Genomic DNA, 17,735 nt, shown 5'->3' with positions numbered 1-17,735 from the left:
TAGTTTAAAAAAAAAAAAAAAAAAGCAGTAATTTTGTTGTCTTTGCTCTAATGACTCGGTATTTAGAAGGCTCTGTTCCTTGTATTTTGCTTGCAAGAAGTTGAATACATATGTTCCACTTTCTTGAATGTGTTCTGTATGGGGTGGGAATTTCACTGTCTTCTCTTGAACTTGCTCTACTTTGTATAAGAGTTAAATAATCATGGAGTATAGACTGGGATGCTAACATCTTGCTTCTCAGGTGGTTGCTTTGGCCAGAAGTTTACAGGATCATTCTCTTACTGTCTCAGTAGTTATTTAGGGGATTTAGATTGAAGGGGATACTTGAGGACAAGAAGGATTGAGGGAGACTGTTCTGATACTTTATAGGTTAATAGTTAGACCAACCAGTTCCAGTCTTTATGCCAATAAATATTTAATTGTTTATACACTGTACTAACTATGTATAAGGAGAGAGTGAAAGCTTTTTCTGAATCTACCTACTGCAGAATAGCAGAAAGCTTGATAGCTAGAGGGTTCTCTTGGTAGAAAACTTTATAGGCTTTAGGTTAGAGGAGAGCTATGAATATGGGTTTCCAGCATGATGGGTGAGCTTTCTGATTGTTTGTTCCCTTATCTAGCCTCTTCCCTCTGTGTATGCAAATCAGCTCTTCATTCCCCATGTTTCTAATCTTTAGTTCTGAACAGTTTGAAAGGTCTATTCAGAGGGAACCTAAATGTTAGCGTGCTTCTGGGACATTGATGAGCTATCTCAGTTCTTATCTTGATTCCTCAGTTGGTTTGTTTCTCCCCGGTCCATGCTAGTGCCTGCCTGGCATCCCCACCACAGCTATCTAGTTTAGTATCCTTCCCTAGGATTACATCCAATCCTGGCATTCACACATATACCTCCCACTGCTGTCTTTTCTTTGTATTGTAATTCATCCTAGTCTCTTTTCTTGGGCAGTTCAAATTGTCTTCTGTCTTGTCTCTAAATCAAGTATATTACTGCTTCCCACCTCCAGCCACCTAGTCCCAGTCATTTTATCCAGCCAGTTGTCCACTCCCTGAACTTGCATCTAGTCTCAGGATGATTGTTCACTGGTCTCCAGTCTCAACTCCCTAAACATTTTTCATCTGCTCCCTAAATTCATTGGCCAGCTAATCATAGACCGCTCTTTCTTCTGCTCATTGCTTCTCTTCCTCTCCCCATGCCTATCTGCTAGTGTGAGAAAGACTGGCCTTCTTCTCCAGACAGCCTCATTCCAACTTATCTTCAAGTCTGCCTAACTACTAGTCCTCCAGGTGGTTTTTTTTTTTTATTCCTGATGTTCTGCAAATTGTGCAAAGTTAGTAAGTATGCAGCATTAGAGCATTTTGATGGAGGAACCTAGGAAGATTTTATCTGTATCCAGATGAATTCTGTTGGCAATATGTGCTTTTCTCTCTTTTTCTTCAATAATAAGGCTGTCAGGTTATTGCAATAAATATTTTTTCCTGTGCCTGTGTTTTGGATGCAGCCAAAAATTGCCATTAATGTTTTTGAAGCTAATTATCGTAAGAACCTTTGTTTAAACAGTAGGAGTCTGAATAAATATACTTGCATCTGAAAACAGGATTTTATAATGGGAAGTTCTAAATAATAAAAATTTGGTGTTAGGAGATGCACTGTTATGTTTTGGAAAAGTAAATTTAAAATGTAACTAACTCCTCTCCAGTAGCTGTAGGCACTTAAGGTAATAATAAACATTTCTTTGATTGTGAAGGTACCATGAACAAATTTTGTCTTTTTCCTAGTTCTTTAGAATGATACCATTATTTCAGATATAGTTCATAAAACATTTATTTCCACTATCTACTACTTAGAATGTCTTTTGGGAATTTGTAGCATTCAGTTAGTTCCTACGATAAAATATGGGAAAGTTCTGGTCTGCAGTGTTGGCAAAAATAGAAATTACATTTTTGTAGCAAAGGTCATACATGAGCTATTTAAAATATTCCTTAATTACACAATTGTAAAAGTTCTAGCAATAATATTATTACCTACTAATAGTTGGAAAACATGCACAGGGAGCTGAGCAACATGCTTAAAAAACTGTGACCTTTAGAAGCTGCTGGGTCACATACCCAGTTTTGCTGAAGGAATGCTAAATTATTTTTTTTAAATAATTGGTAACAATAAGGGCATTTTCATTATTGTTGTTAATGCAGCAGTGTGTGTTTAAAGACATGTATATCTTCTATACATGCACTTTCTGATATTGTAGGGAAAGAAATATCTGAGACAAGCACAGTTTGCTTGCAGGGAAATAAAAAAAAAAAAAAAGTGAAAGGTCTAAAGTAGCAAAACCTTAGTTGTGCCATGACAAGCTTAACCAAATCAGTCCATTGCAGAACATGGCAAAATAACCAGGCATGTTTCTTCTGGCTTTGCTGGGGTTTTAATTGGTTTCTCATGTATTTTTTTGTTACTTGTATAAGAGAAGACTTCTTCTGAAAGACCTCCTTTCAGTTATGTCTGGTTTTGTGCAAATACAAAAGTGAGCTCATCCCCTTCTTTAATAGTTATTCTGTATATCCTCTGACACTTGTACCTAAGCAAACTTAAATCTTCTAGAAAACTAAAAGTAAGATACAGTTGGCAGCAATTGCTGTCTGAAACTAATTAGTCCACTTCAGTAGCTCCCCTAAAGAAGAGAGTTATCTTGCACAGGACAAGCTGGAAAGTTACATTCATGTTTTATAAGGTTGCCCACCCCAGTAAGTATTTTCTCTACCAGTTTACCATGGGAATTGGGTTTGCAAGACTAGATGTGCAAACAAATAGCATGTAACTCTTCCAAGACATATTTTTCAATACCTCTGGAATTCTGTAACTATGCATGCGGCTTTTGTCATTTTCAACTGTCCAAGAATGTGTCCATTAGATTTGCTTACTGTCTTGAAACTGAGAATCTTAAGGACCTTGGTGCAAGGGATTTTTAGAGATGCCCAAGTAGCTCTGAAAACCACGTTAAACAGCAGTTGCGTTCACCTACTTTTTGGCTATCTCAGCATGGGTACTGCATAAAGCAAATAGTTCTGTGCAATTAAGAAAGTCTGTATATATTTTTAGCTATTGAAAAAGTATCACCACAAGAAAAAAAAAATTAGACACTTCTTAAGAGTATTTCACAAGTATGGCTTTGTAGATTCAGGGCATTAACAGAAAGGGTGGTTGCTTGGTTTTTTTTAGTCAAAATAAGTGCTCAAAGGAGAGATGCTCTTGCTGTGAAAAAAAATACAGTGAACACAGACCGGGGAGGGGGGGAAAAGCAAACCTTTTTTTGGTAATTTTTTTTCACTGTTTTCCACTATATTCTTATATGGCGGCAGGGAAATTGATTTGCAGTGTCAGGAGGACTTCCTGAGGAAGACTCATTAAATATTGCTATGAAATTCCTATAAAGGTTGCAGAACATCAATCAGTGCAGGCCTTGAAACAATGATGTAGGCATAGTTGTCCTCTGTGGAATGGAAAATGACTGATATCTTCCCGAAGTCCCTTCAACAGCTATTTTTTAATGATTTTGACTCTGCTGACTATTGGTTTTAGTTTACAAGTAAAAAATTGAGCCAGTAGAATTTATCTGAATTTATTTAATTACAAATAATACTGTAAGTTGCAAGTGCTACAGGAAAGTGATATTTTATGAAGACCCAGTAGCTGTAAATGTGGACAAAGGACTTGGGACCTCCCAAAATAGCTCCTGTACATTTGCAGTTTTCTTTTTTCTCTTTTGACCTATCAGCTAGTCTTTACTGCCTTGTGCCCCTGCTCCTTTGCAGTTTCACTTCATAGATTTTTTTTGTAACCAGGGTTTAGTACAAGGCCAGTGAGTATGAAAACTATGTTGACAGAGGTTTTGGGGTTTTTTTTTTGCCAGCCAGGTAATGGTTTTATATTGGCCTGTCCTGTGTGGAAGACATAAAAGCTTACCATCACTGATTTGTTACATTACTGTGTAGGCAAGAGCTCACTAGCAAGGACTATTTTACAAAATCATGCAACAGTTCTCAATTTTTTGTGGTCTGTAGTTCTCCTTCTATGAACGTTTAATTAAGAGGAGTGAACAACCAAGTACAAGTCTAGAGACTGTCTAAAAGGCTCAACACAAATTTTGAGAGCCATCAGGTTGACTTACATTTCTTCTAGGTGCTTTCAGTTCACAGCTGCTACTGTGTGCTGAACTAATTTATGTCACTCAGAAGGTGAATAAAGAGGAGTTTTTTGTCACTGCATGACTTCTCCAGAGCAGAGTAGGGGGAAAACTGCAAAAATTCTGAAGGAGTCATTGGATGTATTGAGAGAGTACCAAGAAAACTCTCAGACTTGGTTAAGAAGTTGCCATGTGATTCAGTGAAAGAGGCTGAAGGAAAATAGGTTAGGAATGGCTAGCGGAGAAGTGGGGTGTTCTGTGTTTATCCATCACTGTCTGTCTCTTGCTGTAGATACACACAAAGACACACATATATATAATAAAAATGAAAACAAGCAATATATGTATATACACAGTAGCTGCTAAGTAGCGTCATGTTACATTCAGGTAACTTAAGTACTGACTTTAATAAGGTGGGGTTTGACACAAGATGTACATGTCATTATTTGCAAGCAGTACTAGAAATTTTAGAGAAGAGTCTGCTGAGGAGAGTTTAATCTTACCTTTCAATTTGGTAAGAAGTGTAAAAATGGGTGATGAGTGGACCCTATCAGGACTTTAAGAAGAAAGAACTAGGCTGAACAGCAGCAAATGTGGCTCAATAAGGAATAATTCATTCTGATATGTGTAGGTCACAGAAAATATGCTGTAAGAGGTAAATATTTTAGAGCTGTCCATAATTCTGTAGCGGAGGGATTCTTGATAATATGACCACTGGGAATTGTCTCTCTGCTGCTTTAAATAAAAAAAGCCAAGTATGGAATTAAGTGGATTTCCAGAAGAGAATTCTTACAGTTTGAGAGAATTTTATTACAGATTCTTTAATCTGTAATCTGTAGATTATCTTCTAAAAGATGAAATACATCTTTCTATCATTGAGCACTGATGGTTGGAGACTACAAGTGGGTATCCAGCAACATCTGGCAAGGATTATTTGTAGCACTTTTAGAAACCTGTGGATATATTGTATCTCATATTTTAGACATTACATGAAACCTTAGAAAGAGAGGTTTGTACTGTACACAGATCTTGTACCCTTTGTCAGTTCTGGATACATAACTTTCAGAAAAGTGAAAGTGCCAGCTCATGTTGACTTCCAGTGAGAGTTCTGCACCCACACTCTCTCTGTTCATTTCAAAGAACATATACTTTTAGTGACTAAATATGCTACAAATTCACTGGAAGATTACCTTTGTTCAACTTTATAGCTGTATCCATGCTTGTTCTGGAGGTGTTTCAGTGATTGCCATACTGCTGCACTGGAAGACACCCGACACAACCAGTCCATTTTTAGTTTCCTAAATGTTAGAATTTAGAGGGGAAAAAAGATAGTCTGAAAATAATATTTTCTTTTTAAGGCATTCTCTTCCTTGAAGATATATGCCTACTATATGATATTAACATTATCAATATGTCATTCTTTCCCATGTCATCATCATGTAACCAGAGCCCTGCAGGTTAGAAAGCCAAAGGGGGGTTCATACACTAGCCAGTCATGCAGTTCATCTTCTGAATGCTTGTCTCCTTCACTCCTACTAAGGTTTGAGATTGTTTGATATGGAATCAAGTAAGACCAGAACCAATTTAATATGCAGCCTGAGTCATATGTGTTGCTAAATTTTGATGTTCATTTAGGTAATGCAGTGTGTATTACATGTAGTATAGGAGTACTATGTCGTATATATTATACTCTGGGGCTTACAATTATAAGGGTTATCTCTGTTAAAATGTATGATCCCTTCCTGTAAAAGGGAGAGGTCTCCCATACATTTTTGTCAAAATCCTGCATCAGGTAGGTTCTCTTCTAACAAGAATTTTTCTTCATTCTGTTGATTATTGCTCATTCAGTGAAGCTCAGAAAGTCCCCTTTACTTTATTTGGCAGCTACTTTTTAATATATAGGCCTGTAAAGTATAGAACAGGATGTTTGATATTTTAAAACTGAAAAACATTTCACAGCTTTGATATCGCTAGTACCTACAACAATATTGTACCATTCTGTACGTTTTCTTGTGTCAAGAGATAACGAACCATGCCAGACAAGAGAAACCTTGGAAAACAGTATGAATAATAAATACAGTAATAAATTGACTAGGGAAATAAAAAGAAGACTCTCTTTATGTTCATTTTATTGAAAGATAATTTTTCTTTCTACCTTCTCCTATATATAATATATATATGTTAAAAAGTCCTGAGAAGTTTACAAAGTAAACTGTTAGGCTTTTGGTTTCATAGAGTTTTATATCATTTAGCATTCAGCATAGATTTTGTAAGTTTATCATATGAGTACCATTATCATTGAGTATGTATGTAAGGCAGTGGAGAATACGACCTCAAATCTTTAGGATCTTGTATACTCTGTTTAACACTGGGGTTTTTTTACTTTCTCTGAGAGGAAACTACTCTGTATTCAAAGAAAGGTGGGAAGCATGTAATTTTGGTGAACTCACATTCTCTTAGCCGTTATTCCTCACTTTGAGAGTTTTAGTGTGTGTAGTCAGTAAACTGGACACTACTGACTCGAGCAATAGAGCCTTCTCTGAAATATCACTGCTTGTATGTTTATGTATTATTGTTAAAATAAGCATTATTTCAAAAGTTTTTGTTCCTCTTAAGCTGTTATTTTTCCACCTTTGAGTTATGCAGTCTGGATGCATGATCAGCCTCTCTTCCAAATTAGGCAACAATTAGCGCAGATTAGACAGCCACAGGGAAATGTCGCAACTCCCTGAAAGGTATTTCAGTACAGGAAAGCTTCTGTGTGCTGTTCAGCAGAGCTTAGTGTTTTAATAGAATGAAAGGAGCAATTTCACTACCTGAGAGATCCTTTAAAGCTGCTTGCAATCATAAGTGTTGAGGAAGCACTGACTTGAGTGAGAACCCACAGCACTGCTACCTAGGAAGGGTGCAGGGTCAAGTGAGCCTCAGCATTCGATTTTTAAGATTCTCTATCAGATAGTGGGAAAGCTGCACTGATTCCGACAAGAGAGAACAAATGCTGCTGGTGGTGCAACAACTCAAAATAGCTGTTTCCAAGCCATTCCTATAGCTGTATGGTTGGCCACATTCTCATTAATAAATAATGTGCACAAATACAGTAGATAAGCAGCTGCCTCTGATCTCTGTGACAAAAGAATGTCACTTTTTACTTTTTTATGTGTCCCTGGCAAACATCTCAGCATTCCAGTGTGTCTGGAAGTACTGCAGTCATTATGGTCATACAAATGAGACTGATTTTATGACTGCTAACTAGTTGAGTAGGCATCTAACAGTGCAACAATCCACAGTATGGTTGTCTTCATGCAGATGTTTACCAGAACCTTGGATGCTGGTAGCTCTCTGGCCTAGCAGTTCAAGCATCCGCAGAGGATTCTGGTACATGGAATGTGAATCCCACCATTTTCAGAATTCAGTTAATATCTGCTCGAGTTTCCACATGTCAGAAACTGTATGCTTGCACACGATACTTGAATACATTTGGGTATGAAATACTCAAACCAATAAGTTTTCATAAAAATTAAAGAATATTAACTGCATAAAGTGCAATGAGAGGAAGAAAGACGAGAGTTTAGAAAACATGTCTTTGGATAGAAACTTAAACTCACTTTAACACAGGAATAGAGGATGTCTGAAAGATACTGATACTTTTCTACTAAACTGATGGGAAATCTGTGCAGCACTGGCTCTCAAATATGTTATGCTTTTTGTACAAGGAGCTTGGTAACAAGGTTCAAAAGGTAAATATGGACTGGGTCTGAAAAATCTGCAGGGATGAAAGGAGCATACCAAAACACATAATAAGAAAGGCCACTGTACAGTAGCGCTACTGCTGCTTAGTGGCTTCATTTTGTTTTCCTTTCATCCCCCACAGAATGCTCTGAGGACAGAGTCTGGCCCCGAGTAAAAAGGAGCATTGCCACCTATGTTCCTGGCTGAACAGATACAGATGGAGAAGTGACCTCAAGAGGCTGCCTCCTCTGTTTGGGTGGTTTTTGTTATTGGTTTTTGTTTCGTTTTTTTTTTAAGAAAAATGTCTTGGAAACTGCTCCAAATCAAAGAGGGAACATGAAGGGACCTTCCTCAAATAGATTGAATCTGTTCTTCAGCTTTCCAAATCACAAAATAATGCAGTAAGTACCCCCATACATTCCTTTCAACAATGTGTTGGCAGCAGTTAATCCTCTTTCTATTCAAGAGCCTGGTACAGCTCCGCACATTGGAACACTTCATTAAAGACACTCTTTCCCAGGAAAATGCAGTGTTCTCCCAGCCAATAGTGTAGTGTTGTAGACTTTCAAAATGCTAGTTTTCAAATTTGGATGGAAAAGGTTACTTTCCATACTTTCCAGCTATCGGTAGTCAGAAGTAGCAGTTATCTGCTACTAAGCCCCTCTACAGTAATTCCAACAATGGAGGGGCCCTTCTTCCTGTCTGATGTACTGAACTACTAAATTGAAAGGTGTTTTAGTACATTCTCAAACAAATTAAAAACATTTTCAGTAAGCATATAATACTTTTTGAAATAATTTCCTCATGGGATTTTACCTTAATTTCCTCATGGGATTTTACCTTTCTGAATTTTGCTAGGGCATATATGTGCAATGATGTTAATTGAAAGAACAGAGGTAACTATTAGCAACAGTATGTTCCTGGAATGTAGGTACCAAAAGGTCATTGTATGCTGTCTAGTTTCTTGCTAAGTATATTATTTTATGTGTACTTAAAGTATGCTGAAATTTTTCCATGGCTCTGTTATCTATTCCCAACTGTGTCCATGTTTATTTGTTTTTATCCACACTTATATTTTGATTCAAGTTAAACTGTAAGCTTAAAATAGGCTTACAATATTTGGTACTATAAGCTGTAACCAGAATAAATCTACACTGTAGTAATAATGTCATGATTTTGTTCAGTCTAGTTGTGACCCCTGTGACCAAACATCAGCATTTCTGACAGCTAACAGGCAACATAAAGAATGCCACCCTTCAGATATATGTCCTATTATTTCACTTAAATTTATCTTTTATTCATTAGATTCTTGCATACTTTTATAACTTTTCGTCTGTGTTATGTATAGGAAGAAAAGTAAAAATCTTCGATAACATTTAGTCAAGCTATATATGTGTGATTAGAGGTAGTGAAACCTTCGAACGTAGTGTGTCTGGCTGTGAGACATTACAAATCCACTCTGGTTTAAATTCAATTTTCTATTTACAAGCAAAATATTCTGTGTAGAATTAATAGTTTGCTACTACTGAATGAAAAACCATACTCTGGTTTGAGTTAACCTTTGCATTCCAAATTAACCCTGATACCAATGGAGCTTATTTCCCTCAATATTCTGTTCAAGATGCTCAAATGCCACTACTCCCCCTGGCTTCTTTCCCAGGCTATTGGTCAGTTCAAGAAACTGAACTGCTGCATATTTTTAAACAACAAAACAAAAACCCCCAAACCACCACCAACAACAAAAACCCAAACTCAATACCTACAACAAATCTTTTCAAACTCTCATCAATTTCTATTTTCTATGAGATCCAAAAAACAGTTAATGATTTGTATCTTCAGGTGTCTCTGCAAGACAAATCTTTTTTTACAGCAAAGTTTCACATAGTCTTAAGTTGTTGTCAGCAAACTCAGTATGCTCAAAGTTACTCTGCTTAAAATGGCTTGTACTAACCAGGGATCTTACATTCTGTAGTAGTTCAAATGGGTACTTACAGCTACCTCCAGTTTGTTGTACTGGAAGCTGCAGTGGTCCTCTAGGTTCTTGGGCTTTTTTCTATCAGGATTGTGGTTGACCTTTTTTTATTTCTTTAAATGTATGATGATTTATGGAAACTTTAATTTATTAAGAAAACATTAGATAACCTTTCTGAACCCAGTATCTTTTCCCCTAAATGCCCTGCAAGGTAGATAAGTTTGCAACATTTTTTTGAAAATATATTCAGGCCTTAGACTAGTGGCAGTAGTGAATTCTAGTGATAAAGTTTCAAGACATTCCGATGAAACATCTGTTAAGATATTTTTCCTCATTTAATTTTGGGGGATTTTATTTAAAGATCCTTAGCTTTAATAAGTCTTGATATACGTAAGGAAAAAGGTTGTTTGTTTGTTTGTTTTTTCCACACAAGTATGAACCAAACCAGCTGAACTATAGGACTCACTATAGAACTTCTTTTTCAAATACTTGTTATTTCAAAACAGGGAGTATTGCTTTGAATGGTGATTTTCCTGATCTTGTTCTTTCTTTATCTTTCCCTGCATTATGAGGTGAGGAGAACAAGGTAGTGTAGGGGAATTGCAGTGGTAAGAGAAGAAGAGGAAGACATAGTGAAAGGTACATTATCTCTTTTTTCATTGTCTGTGCAATTTATGCAAGGCCATGGCAGCTTTTAGATAGAAGCTGAACTGCTGAGGAGCAAGAAGCTGTGATCAACTCTGTCATCTTCTGACCCCTGAATACATCAACCTCACTTCTTGGATGCAGGGGAGAATCATGTATTTTTAAAACGCTCCCCCTTTTTGTTTTAAATTGAATGATAAAAGAATAAGAGCAGATATGAGGGTGTCTACAGTCAGACTGAATTGAGGCTTTGTGAGAAGAATTTCATGTTCTGAATGCCACCTCCTTTCAAAATCAGCATCTGCTGCTGCTGCTTCAGATGGTTTGAGCAAGAGAGCTAAGGCCCTGGCGTTAGGGAGAGCGGCGTTGTGCCTGCTGAGGAAATCACTGAGCCTCTGAGCAAGACTTTCTCTTCCTTGCATCTATTCTTTGCATACCTTGTATGTTATAGTTTAATTATATGTTCTGGGCTTGTTGCTGCCTACTTTCTAAGGGAAACACTAAACCTTTGTTCTGCTTCAATAAAGAAAATACAAAACAATTTACAGCACTTCAGTATATAGGAGCCATTGGTACAGTATATTTAAATACTCATTATGGTGCTAACAGTTCAAGCTGATTGGCATCATGTGTCTTTTTTAAATGGAAGCAGCAGGGATAACTGTGTCAAGGCCATTAATTTGCCGTTTACTTTCTATGACGCTCTTTACAAAAGAATCAGGCCAAGATTTTTTGGATGGGTAAGGTAGGTGTCTCTGCTATTTGAGACTTGTCACAGAGCATTCAGAAAAGACTGAGCATTGACTTTCTGCAGACAGCTTCCAGAAACTGGTTGCTTTTAAAAATCCTCATCTCAAATCTTCACTGAGAATTGTGTTCTTATGACAAAGTTGTCTTTTGGTGTGTGAAACACTCTAACTGTGAGAGAGAGAAAGTGTAATAATGTTTATTTATTAAGAAGTTGTTATGCAGTTAGGAAGAACAGCATAGTAATTCAAGTGACTGCCTGCTGAAATGGATTACTTTGACAGCTGGACGTGGATTATGGTGTGAGTCTAAAGTAATTCTGGAAGCTCTGTCTGAGCCCTGAGTATGCCAATGTATCAGTCATAGACTTCCATCATACTCACTATTTTGCAATGCGGTGGCAGCACTGTGGAATTATTATTGAAAGCTGTCCGTGTCTTTTTCCCACAGCATGCAGTTCAGCAACCACACTACAAGACAGCTGAATAAAGATTGATATCTCAGTTGACACATTTATGGGTCTGGAAGTTGAGGAGTGATTGTAACCCTATACATAACTGTTGGCAGGAAATTAGTATTGAGAGGTACCATGAGACTGGGCAGGTGGCATTCACGGGAAGTAGTGACTGGTGTGATGCAGTTCATCATCCACATAGATGTGCACAAATCTTCAAGTGGGAAAGTTGCCACCCTCTCTTAAATAAATTTACCAATCCTCCAGGAGCCATTCCTGTTGCTGGGGGTTTGTCCTGTAGGAGGTTTTGTCATGAAGTTCATACCTACATGATACGACAGTCTGGTGCAGAGGTTCCAGGCTGCCTGAACTGGCTAGCTCATGTACCACAGCAGCACAGCTATATCCATGGTATATGTGTTACAGGCAAGTAACTACTTGTAATACTTAGCCCAGGTAGAGTGCTGTGTTAGCATGGCTGTATGGCATCCGGTAGCTGAATAAGCTTACAGATTTCTCCATAGCATTGATTTGCGTTACTGCAGCCATCTTACATGTGTTCACACTTCCCTATTTTGGAAAAGAAATGCTGCTTATGTTTAGGTGCATATGTACATATCGCCTAAATAGCCAGAAAAAAAATTGGTTTGACTGAAACATAAGGCAATTTGCTCATTATTTTTTCAGTAAAAATAAAGCTAAATGAAAAAAGTTTCCATTTCACAATTATTGTGGCCCAAACAAACATTTTGTTTTGGTCTTTTTTTTTTTTGATTGTATGTTCTCTTGGTTTAGGGGTTTTTTTGCATCTTAAAAAAAAATACTATTAATTTTAAAATGTAGTATGCCACTTAACTAAAATTTAGAACCTTTCTAAGCAAACAACAATTAAAATTCTTCAGGCTGCCCCTGCTTATGAGTTTTTCTCAATCTGATTGTGAAGTTCAAACTGAACTCAGACCAATCTCTTTCCAACCTGCATCTTTATATAAGTATACGATATACTTCTCAAAAATAAAATAAAAAATCAATTGCAACTGTAAACTGGAAATTATAGGTAATGTACACTTATGTGTCATTGCAGAAAGGTTGGATATGTTTAGACTCACAACAAAACTATGTGATTTCCATATTGCTGATATATACTGTGTAGATGTGCTGACCGTATATTAGGCTATGTGCCAACAGGCTGATAACATGCTGCTTTCTTTTCTTTTTGGGTTGCAGAAGGTCAAAGTTGTTTACTCTACAACAATGTTTTCTTGATATTACCAAGCTGCATTTGTCAAAGCTGTTCCTCCTTAATCCTGGCAGGGCAGAAATGTTACTGGTGGGTTAAGATCGTTGGTCTGGTAGGCTCTTCACAGAAACACTGGTGCCCAAATGAGGACCATTAAGACATTTATTGGCTAGTTCTTTTCCATGACAATAATTCATAGTTTAAGGCTATTTAGTCCATTTATAAAATGTTTTTGGTTAAAAAGAAACCTTTTAGTACCTGCAATCAAAATAGGTCACTTTGTGAATACCTGTTCTTTGCTTTGTCATCAGGTTTCTGTGGTGGGCTATCCACCCTTAATGTACCTTTCAACATGGTTATCCATAGACATTATGGATAGCCATATCCATAGTTGTCAGTACACACTCATTGGCCTTTTATTGCCTAGACCCTGTTTAATCATATTATACCACTTTTTGTCGTGGTTCTCTTGCAAGTAACACACTAATATTCAAGGTGAGCTAAGAATTCAAGGATTTCTTTTGCTTTTTGAATGAGAATTTGTAAAGAGGGTGGATGTCATCCTAAGTCAAATTCCACATGATATCACCTGTCATATTGCTTAGAAGAACGTGTATTTTAAGTATCTATTTCATCAGCCTTTCTTGTATAATTATGGCTCAGTGATGTTATTTTCCGTTCTAGACTGTAGATATGAAATATGTGCTTCCTCTTCCCGATTAAAATATATCCTTCATTAAAAGCTACCTCTCTTCATTTTTGAACATGTTTTGATGACAGTTCTTTAGGTTCTTTGCAGGTCTTAGCTAGCTGAGGGTGTTCTATGCTAGATCACTTCTCTTCCTAACTAGATGATGGCAGAAGCTTTGCAGAATAAAGCTGGTTACTGGATGAGGAGGAAATTTGGATGATGTGGCAGTAATTTTACATTTAAGCGCATAACACTTTCTATTGCAAAAATTTTGTGTAATCTCCCCCCCCCCCTTTTTTTTTTATTTTTTTTAAAGTGGAAAGATATTTTACCTGTATATTCATTGGAAAATAAGACAACAAACATCAGGCTTCAGGTTTGGTTTTGTTTTGTTTTTTTCTTTAACCTGTTAAATCTTGTCCTGCCTTAGCTAAGCAGTGAACTTCTAGCGCATACATTGTAAATGGCTGCACCCCAGGGCTGCAGCAGGAACACCAACTGCAGCTCTTGAAATATGTGAAAGACTGAATAGGTTCTGCAACATGGCCATCTGAATGACTTGGTGATAGAACTTTTCATTTTTCTACCCTATCACCAGCTGTTGACTGTCTCCGTCTTCCTACTCCATCATTAGAGGCAGGTGAAGGAACTTCCCTTCATCCTCAACCTACTGCTGATGAAAGCAGAGAGAACCAGATCAGATTCCTCCCCAGGTAGCCCCAACATTTAGTTATTTTAGGCATGGCCTTGAATTACGTGATTGTACTTTATACTCTCTGAATTGATTGCCTCAGCCGATGACTGAGTCAAATGCAAAAAGAAGAATTATTTCATATGGGTAATTGCAGGTTGGACTTTTTTAACTTAATACTCCTCTTAACCTAAATATATTTTATTGTAATTAATTACATTATCTGTATAAATATATGCACATTAATTATACATATAATACAGTGTTTGTTATTATAGGGTTTTAACTGTTTCAGAGTACATGTGAAATTGAGTTCACTTGTTTTCATTCACAATGTCTCTGTGTGGGAGGGTAGTGTAAGTCTAGGGTCTCTGAGGCTGTACAGATAACGTAATAACAGATTTCAGGGAAAACTTTTCTTGGGATAGTTTATGTAAGGTTGAATGTTCTAAACTTTTACATGAATGTGTATATGTGTGCATACAGGTGTGCAAATATATTTATGGAAACACACATGGAATGAGCTGTGACCAGTCCCTATAGAGATTTGATTAAGCCGATAAAAGGCATGAATAACTGAAATGAATTATTCTGTGTATATAATTAGTAAATGACCAATTGCTTGCTTTAAGTTGTTTAAAAATTATAAAGTGTTTCCAAAACTCTGAATGTATGGAATTTAAATCCATATCAACTTCTGACCTCACATACCAGTTAAGTCATACTTTTATTGTTCTGGAAAATTGAGATTCCTGAAAAAAAGTCTTTTAATTATCTATAGGGCTTCTTTCAGGCTTAATAGAAATTGAAAAATCTGAAGAGAATTCATGAAATCATTGAGAACTATAGGAATAAATTTTTGCTCTTGCTTTTAACCTCTTCATCCATACAGCCAGGAGTACCCGTGTTTTATTTACGGGCTGGTAAATAATTCACATTTTGTTTAATCTGAGTGTTTATTTAAAGTAAAAATAAAAGGGCATAAAAGGACAGTGCATCTCCCAGATAAGAGCATCATTCTTATATTAAAAAAATTGTTCTCGTGAATAAAATGCTAGCCCAGATTTCTGGAAACTAGCATTGAAGCCTGGTTCTACAGGTTTCCTGTGTGAATACTAGCAATTCACTTGATTTTTCTGTTCCCAAATTCTTTGGGGGAAAAAAAAAAAACAAAAAACCCACCAACCAAAAAAACCAAACCCCCAAACTCTTCACTCTATCTTGTTTACTAAGTTCGTAAATACTTCAGGCCTGGACTATGAGCTGTGAGGGATGTTCCTAAAATATATGAGTACTTACGTTTTTAGAACTGAGTCTTAGTATTTCAAATACACTATTTTCAAATAGTAAATGCAATACATATTTTTGCTGACCACTTTTCACAGAAAAAGTTTATTTTTTTTTAAATATTAACATTTTAATGTTAACATTTCCCAAATAAAATGCATCTGGAGAATGTCATGATGCTTGACAGTTTTGAAAATAAATGTTTTAAAATTGTAGTTCCAATTACAAAAGGAAATTTATGAAAATAAATGTTACAGGGTAAAAATAAAGGTTAGAATTTTTTCTAAAAAAACAGTAATTTTTTTTTAATCTAAAAAAAATCTAGAAAAATTATTATTGTGTTTTATTTGGGCTTATATATGTCAGTTATTAATTTAAAAAAATTGTGGTTTTTTTCTTTGAATTTTATTTTATACAAAAGCTACTTTTAAATCTCTTCTATTTTGTCACTGACCTGGAAAAATTAAATATTTGTTTATTTTTAACCAGATGTAAAATCCACTGAGAATATTCTATTTTTTTTCTTCTGTCTCTTCTATCTTAGCATTGTGCATTTTCAATACTCAGTAACTAGGAGTCTCCTTGGTTGAAGTTGATTTGGTTTTAGCCGTGTTTTATATGTAATGCTGTTTTGCTTCATTATTATTATTATCTTTTTTTTTTTTCGTGGAAGACGAAGGGTGCTAGCTATATCTGATGGAATTGAACATATTGGGAATCTTCGCTGGGAACTTGCACTGTGCCTCCTTGCTGCTTGGACTATCTGCTATTTTTGCATTTGGAAAGGAACAAAGTCTACTGGAAAGGTGGGGTTAAAATTCTGCGTATCAGCTGTATTATGACTCTCTTGTGCTCCAAACCTGTGTTGTCATTTATATTTATTTGAATCAGAATGGTAGAATTTCACATGCATCTTGCATTGCGATAAGTAACTGTACTTGGGGCTATATAAATTGTAATACTAGGTAATTAAGAATCAGTCATACTTTCCACTGTTTTGCTCCTCTTGGTTTTCATGATTTGCTTTTTCCCTAATTCTGTTAGATGAGGCTGTTTTGTTTGGTTTGGTTTGGTTTTGGTTAATTTAGCAGACTACATTACTGGCCAGTTCTTGAACCCTGAAATAAATACTGGGTTGTGTTGATTTCTGTGCACGAGGTATCCAAAAGTTGAATTTTGTTCCAAACTGATAGAAGTTGAAACTCTCAGCGACAGAAGTAAATTACACACATAAGCAGAGAGAATTTAGAAGTATAAGCAACCTACAACAAATGCAAATGCAAACAAAAGCAAATGGAACACCAAAAGCAGAAATAATGAAAAAAAACTTCAGAGATAAAGATGGACATATTAGGGAAAAAAAGAGAAATATCTAGTACTCTTGTAACTTTTTGAGGGAATGCCATTCCATACTGGACACCCAACAGGGAGAGACTACTTCACAGCCTAAGTAAGTCATGGGATGATGGAGAGGTTGCCCCTGGAGTAGTAGCAGATGTAGTTCAGAGTAGAATATATGATTAATCTACTAAACAGAGAGAGGAAAAGAGCCATAGTTCTGGAGGGGGGGTATGTGTCTAAAAAAAGCACTGCTTTCTCATGTTGGAACCAAAGAATACAAGGAAAAAAATTGGATTGAAACATTTTATGCATTTAATTTTCAATTGTTTATTACTTAGCTTGGAAGTGTGGTTGGATTTTTTTCTTTGTTTCTGGTTTAGTAGCCTACGTTTATAAATGAAATGTTGAGTGGTTTGGTTTTGGGGGTTTGGTTTTGGTTTGGTTTGGTTTTTTTTTTTTTAATTTAGAAAATGTCAGAGTGAAATTTTTCAGCTTTCTCAACCACACACATCCTTCTTCCTATCAAAATTTTGGCTGAAACTATTTGTTGAATTCTGTCTGTATTTGCCAACTGTGTCAGTCAATCTGGTACTGCATTTTTCATCTAAGTATTTGGATGCACAGATTTATGCAGCCCTACTTTTATCAAGTCACTGCAGGAAAAATGCTGAGAAAGACTGTCTGGGGATATATATATAAGCATGAATAGTTTAGAGGAAAGAGGGGGAAAAAAACCTGAAGAGAAAAATATAGAGAAGCA

At 36.2% G+C, this 17,735-nt stretch overlaps 1 protein-coding gene across 2 annotated transcripts in view; it reads left to right on the top strand.

Moving 5' to 3' along the window:
* The window catches only part of SLC6A11 (solute carrier family 6 member 11), a 106,924-nt gene that overhangs the window by 13,755 nt on the left and 75,434 nt on the right, over positions 1-17,735 (top strand). For both annotated transcript variants that reach the window (XM_052778498.1, XM_052778497.1), the window contains exon 6: positions 16,308-16,440. In XM_052778498.1, coding sequence (XP_052634458.1) covers positions 16,308-16,440 — 133 coding nt within the window. The remainder of the gene's footprint in view (positions 1-16,307; positions 16,441-17,735) is intronic.

The sequence above is a fragment of the Harpia harpyja genome, chromosome Z (assembly GCF_026419915.1).
Source record: "Harpia harpyja isolate bHarHar1 chromosome Z, bHarHar1 primary haplotype, whole genome shotgun sequence".
Taxonomy (NCBI): Eukaryota; Metazoa; Chordata; class Aves; order Accipitriformes; family Accipitridae; genus Harpia; species Harpia harpyja.
This window is presented reverse-complemented; position numbering and strand designations above follow the sequence as displayed.